The sequence below is a fragment of the Emiliania huxleyi genome (assembly GCF_000372725.1).
Source record: "Emiliania huxleyi CCMP1516 chromosome Unknown EMIHUscaffold_1547, whole genome shotgun sequence".
NCBI lineage: Eukaryota > Haptophyta > Isochrysidales > Noelaerhabdaceae > Emiliania > Emiliania huxleyi.
Window position 1 is genome coordinate 1 of NW_005201039.1, and position 5,554 is coordinate 5,554.

The 5,554-nt window shown below is 65.2% G+C and overlaps 2 protein-coding genes across 2 annotated transcripts; one reads left to right on the forward strand and one right to left on the reverse strand.

Annotated features, from left to right (window-relative positions):
• Positions 1-3,461: 3,461 nt before the first annotated feature.
• Positions 3,462-3,650, reverse strand: EMIHUDRAFT_60472 (dihydroxy-acid dehydratase; the record flags this gene model as incomplete). Its single annotated transcript, XM_005786092.1, has 1 exon — positions 3,462-3,650. A coding segment is annotated over one exon (189 nt), but the record flags the coding sequence as incomplete, so codon positions are not given.
• Positions 3,651-3,903: 253 nt separating this feature from the next.
• Positions 3,904-4,456, forward strand: EMIHUDRAFT_253058 (dihydroxy-acid dehydratase; the record flags this gene model as incomplete). Its single annotated transcript, XM_005786093.1, has 2 exons — positions 3,904-4,361; positions 4,438-4,456. The coding sequence occupies 2 exons, from the start codon at positions 3,904-3,906 to the stop codon at positions 4,454-4,456; spliced, it is 477 nt and encodes a 158-aa protein (XP_005786150.1).
• Between the last annotated feature and the right edge of the window lie 1,098 nt (positions 4,457-5,554).

Below are 5,554 nucleotides of genomic sequence, written 5' to 3' on the forward strand. Positions count from 1 at the left end.
CGCTTTTGACGACTCGAACCCGTGAAGCTTCCCCGTGCGCGGGTTACCCCGCACACGGGTCAGCCTGCCTGCCACGTATCCACGCAAGCGTGGTCCGCGCGCATGGCATACAGGCGGTTCGCCAGACAGCGCAGAGGCTAGCCTAGGCGACCGGGGAAGGACTAGCTCAAGGGCAACACAGCGTCACCAGCCGTTGGCGCGCAGAACGAGTCTGCGGCCCCCGGTTGGGACGAGTGCGCGACGCGGATGAACCGCTCAATATGGCCGGCAGCTCGCGCTGCCGGCGGGGTTGGTTGGGGAGAACCGGCACGGGGAAAGCCGGCCTCCCCGGAGGGGCTGCCCCCCGGAGAGGGCCCAACGGCCCCCCCGGGGGGGGTGGGGGCCCCCGCCCCAAGGCGCAAGGGGCGGGGGCGGGTCCTTCCGTGTCGCTCCCCTCGCCGGGAGCGTCCGTCGGGATGGTGTCGTCCGCCCACTCGGCCGTGTTCGAGCCTCTGTCACCCCGCCTGCCACGAGCAGCTAGCTCGTCTACATAGTCGTTCCATTTGTTGTCGCTATGCCCCTTCACATGCCTCCACGTCACGGCGTGTTTGGCGCGAAGGCGTTGCCAGAGGGAGCATGGCTCAAGGCGATGCTGGCACGTGACGGGTCGCGGCACCACAGGTGTCACCGCAGGTTCTCCGCCAGCTGTCTGTTCGTTTTGGGGGTCACCCGCCCCATCATGCATGCTGCCGCGTACTCGCTATCGGGCGCAATACTCCGCGCGAGCCCGCTCGCTGCGGTGACGACGAGGATAGGAGCTCCTGCCCGTGTTGTGTTTTGTTGTCTGCCCGTGTCCCCGGGGCGTGGAGTCTGCTGTGTCTCTGTGGAGATGCGAGGGTCGCCCCCCCCTTGCCCCACCACAATTGTGTTTGTGAATTGAGTCATGAGTCATGAGTGTGATGTGTGTAAGTGTATGTCGAGACGTTTACCTTAGAGGGTGTGGAGGCTGAGTTGACGGAAATCGAGGGACGCGACCCACCTCGCCACAGACAGTCCCGCGCCTCGCCGCTAAGACGGCGGCACGGCCGCAGCTCGTGTGCGTGTCGCCGTCTTTGTCCGGAGTGAAAAGTCCAACGCACTCGTCGGTGACGGTGGTCCCTCAACCTGCGCCGCGCTCGGTGAACCTCGACAGCGCCTTCGCGCTTCGGTGGCATGCAGCTCTTTGCGACAGAAGCCTGGAGGGCAGCTCCTCTGCTGCTCACACGCCCTGCACAGTTGGCATAGCCTACTGTGCGGCTGCCACAGAGCTGTCACACTCACAGCGATGGGCTCGCCCTCACTGGCCCTCAGTCACTTGTGCTGCGGCTTGTGTGAGCGACACTGCTCGGCGACTGCCGGCACACTGTGAGACCGTGTGAGGTAAAGCCACGCTACCAGCGCTTGGTCACATCGGCCCCGAGGTCAGATCCATCCAAGAGTCCATCTACTCTGAATCTCTGTTGATGGTAACACTTGTCTACTCGCTGGAGCCGAGCAGGGAGGGCCCGGCGCACAACCCCTGGTCAACTCACCCTCCACACCCCGTACCTTACCTCAGCCTCTGGGGTCGGGGCGACAAAAATGCGCTAGGGTTGCACGAACGCCTCTGGCTCTGCTGCTGCTCAGCCTCTGGGGTCGGGGCGACAAAAATGCTATGGAGGGAGGCTAGGGTTGCACGAACGCCTCTGCTGCTGCTCAGCCTCTAGGGTCGGGGCGACAAAAATGCTATGGAGGGAGGCTAGGGTTGCACGAACGCCTCTGCTGCTGCTCAGCCTCTGGGGTCGGGGCGACAAAAATGCTCTCGGCCCTGGCCAATTCGGTGTCGCGGGCGCTCAGCCCGTTGGGGCCGTCTCGCTTCCTCTGGGCGAGGACCGCGAGCCGCGCGAAGATAGCATCGAGTGCGGCGGCGGACTCGGGCGCGAGCGAGCCCTCGGCGCGCACGTACACGGGAGTCGTCAGCGGCTCGTCGGGTAGCAAGGGCGGCGGTATTCGCGTGCACAGCAGCTGGCCCAGCGGCACCTGCGGCTCCGGGGGGCGGGGTTTTTCTCTGCAAACTAGGGGCGAGGGCCAGGCTCAGCATCTTCGTGTCCGTGTCGCGGCCTCCTCGCCAGCTCATCACTCGCCAGGGCTCGAGGAGGCCGCGACACTGAATCCCCCCGCATCTCCACGTTCTGAGACAGGCCACTAGGAAGCATCGCGACTATGTCGGGGGGCGTTGCTGGGAGAGGCAGGGCAAGCCTCGTCTCCCCCGGGCGCCCGCCGCACGGTGAGCAGCGTGAGCGACTGCTCGTCTTCTCCCCGAAAAACGGCCCGCCTGGCCGTACCGGCGGCGCATGCAGTCAGAGGCGCGTGGCATGCTGGGCGAGCGGCGGGGTGGGCTCCGGAGCTCTCCGCACCTGAGGCGGTAAAGGCAGCTGGGCTCCCTCCCCTCGTCCACCCGCGCGATGCCGCTGTTGTCGATGCGGAAGAGGGCCGATCGTCCTTGCGGACGCGGGGCGGCGTCGGCGGCATTGGCAGTGGTGGAGGCAGAGGCGTTGGAGGCGGCGGCGGTGGAGGCGGCGGTGGTGAAGGCGGCAGCTTCGGCGGCGTCGACTCCATGCCCCATACCGCTGGGGCGGTTGATGGGACGTGTCGATCTGCGCCACTGCGACAGAATCGACTGCGAGCTCTGGATCTCGCCACAGCCGCTTGCGTTATGCGGACTGTCGCTCAAAGGTAGGGCGAAAGGAAGGGCACGAGCCATTGATCCGGTAATGCCCGAGACCTCCTCGTCTTCTTCCTCGTGCCGCATGCGGCAGACTCTGGACAGTCGCTCGCGATCAAAAGGGCAAAATGGAGGCAGGTAAGAAGAGGGCTTGAGAGGGGGCACGAGACCTACTGGTAGGCTTGGCGACAAATGACTACAGGGAACGTTGTTGGCACTTCCCGATCTCGAGATCGAGATCAGTTCGATGTGGGTGAAGCTCCCGTCCCCTCGCCCCTTCGCTGCTGCTGCCAGTCTGCCCCGCCCACCCGTTTGTGTTCGTTTTTGAAATAAAGATATTCATAAGGTAAATCACACCTGAAGCGGCGCCCCCGTGGATGCGCATTCGCGGCTGTCCCGCAGAGGGCGCGGCGCCTGTCGCCGCTGCCGCCGCTCCGCTCTTGAAGAAGTGCGGCGCCACCTCCGCGAGCCAAGCGGCCTCGTCGTGGTGAGGTCGCGCATGTAGTCTAGAGCCGCGTGGTGAAGACGAGCTCGTTGTAGAGCACGCAAGGCGCGCGGCGCGAGAAGAGGGCCGACGAGGGGTGGATTGAGGCCGTCTGCCTCGAGACGAGGGTCACATAGTCCCCGCTCGGGCGACGCGCCGCCGCCTGCAGGAAGAAGGCAACTCGACCGACTCCTCGGAGCTGAGCGGTTGCGCGGCGCTCGCCGAGGATAGGAGAGCCCGGAGGAGCTCGGTGATGTACCACGACATGGTGCCACGCGTGTACTTGAGCGGCGGCGGGACGAACGCCGCTTGCCGGCGGGCCACCTCGTCGTCGGAGATGTCGACGCTGATCGTGCGTCTCGGCGTCGATCGTGATGACGTCCCGCCGTCGTTCACCATGCCGATTGGCCCGCCCACCTGCGCCTCGGGCGCCACGTGGCCGACGCAGAAGCCGTGCGAGCCGCCCGAGAAGCGGCCGTCCGTGATGAGCGCCACGTCCTGCCCCAAAGCCCGCGCCCATGACGAGGGCCGTCGGGTTGAGCATCTCCTTCATGCCGGGCCGCCCTTGGGCCCTCTCGTAGCGGATGACGATCACGCAGCCCTTGAGCGACTGCGCATCGGCCGCGACGGCCTCCATCATGTCTTCCTCTACGAGACGCCGTTCATCTCCGACCTCAAGCCGAGCGGCAAGTACGTCATGGAGGACTTGCACCACGTGGGCGGCACGCCAGGCGTCCTCAAGTACATGTTCGAGCAGGGATTCCACCTCCACGGCGACTGCATGACGGTCACGGGCAAGACAATGGCCGAGAACCTCGCTGACTTGCCCGCAACGGCCTCGTCGAAGGCCAGACGGTCATCGGGACCTTCCAGAAGCCCATCAAGCCAACGGGCCACATCGCTCAGCGGCAACCTCGCGCCGCCGGGATTCGCCGTCGGGAAGATCACGAGCAAGGAGGGTACCATCTTCCGCGGCCCCGCGCGATGCTTCGACCAGTGGGAGATCCGCCGGAAGTCCTCGAGCGAGAGGTTGACGCCGCACGAGCGCGCCATCGCGATCAGGTGGATCGTCGCGTTCGTCGAGCCGCCCGTCACCATGACGAGCCGCACGGAGTTCTCCAAGGCCTTGGCGGTCATGATGTCGCGCGGCATGAGGTTGGCCTCGATGCAAAATTTGAGCGCGTCCACCGCATGCCCGTCGCCCGACCTCGTCCGCCTTCTCCGGATGCAGCCCGCCCTCTCGCCGTTGACGCGGGGATGGACGACGAGTAAGGCCTGCTCATGCCGAGCGCCTCGATCGCCGAAGCCATCGTGTTGGCCGTGTACATGCCGCCGCACGCGCCCGGACCGGGGCACGACGAGGTCGACGACTCGACGAGGCCGACCGAGAGAGAGAGAGGGAGTCGAGTCTAGCGTTCCTCAAGATGACGCACTACTCAACTCAACCCCTACGCCCGCATCGATGTGGGAGGCAAGGCCACCCGTCGATGCTACCTGCTACCAAGCGGTGGGGCAGGAGATTGGAGGGGCCCCTTGTAGTCGATTGTAGACCTGCAGGCAGCCTTTCGAGTTCGCGCGGATTTCGTGAACTCCGAACTCGAACGAACGCAGCCGGCGGGGCCCAGCCCGAATCTCGAAAGTGAACGGACCGCCACGGCTGTGGAAGGCGCGAACTGCGAAGACGGACGAACGTGTTCGTGAACTCCGTTCGAACTTAGGAAAAAGAAAATCATCGCAAAGTTCGTTCGTTCGGCGTGCAGTTCAGCCACGAGCCGCGCTGAACGAACGAACTCGCGCAACTGCGCCACGTGCCGCGTGCGGACGCGGTCTGGCCCTCAATCTCAGGTGCCCATATACACGTACACAGGCGGCACTAGCACAATTCTGACGGTCCGCGACAGTCTGCAATCTAGCGGACTGCGGGCGCGACTACCCCGGTGCGCCGCCGCCCGCCGCGGACCATTGAAAAGGGGGAGGGGGGGGGGGGGGGGCGCTCAGCCTCGACGCCTCCTTGCTCACGCCATCGCGTACTTGGCGTGGTTTTTGCGCATGTTCCATGTACTCCATGAAGGCGCTGTGAGCAGGGCCGCCCTGTGGTGCCTGGGCGCCGTGCGTGCTGACTGGCGAGTAGAATGGGGGAGACGGGGGCTCCCCGAGGCGTCCAGGCGTACTAGGCCTCTAGTAGGCAACCAGGGACTATACTGGGACTATACAGGCCTGCAGAGCCAAAAAATAAATATTGCGGTTCGTTCGCGGTTCGTTCGCAGTTCAGACGAACTTCCCTGGTAGTCCTCGGCCTGCGGGTGTGAAGCGGGTCGGGGGGGGGAGGAGAAAAGAAAAGGCTCGCG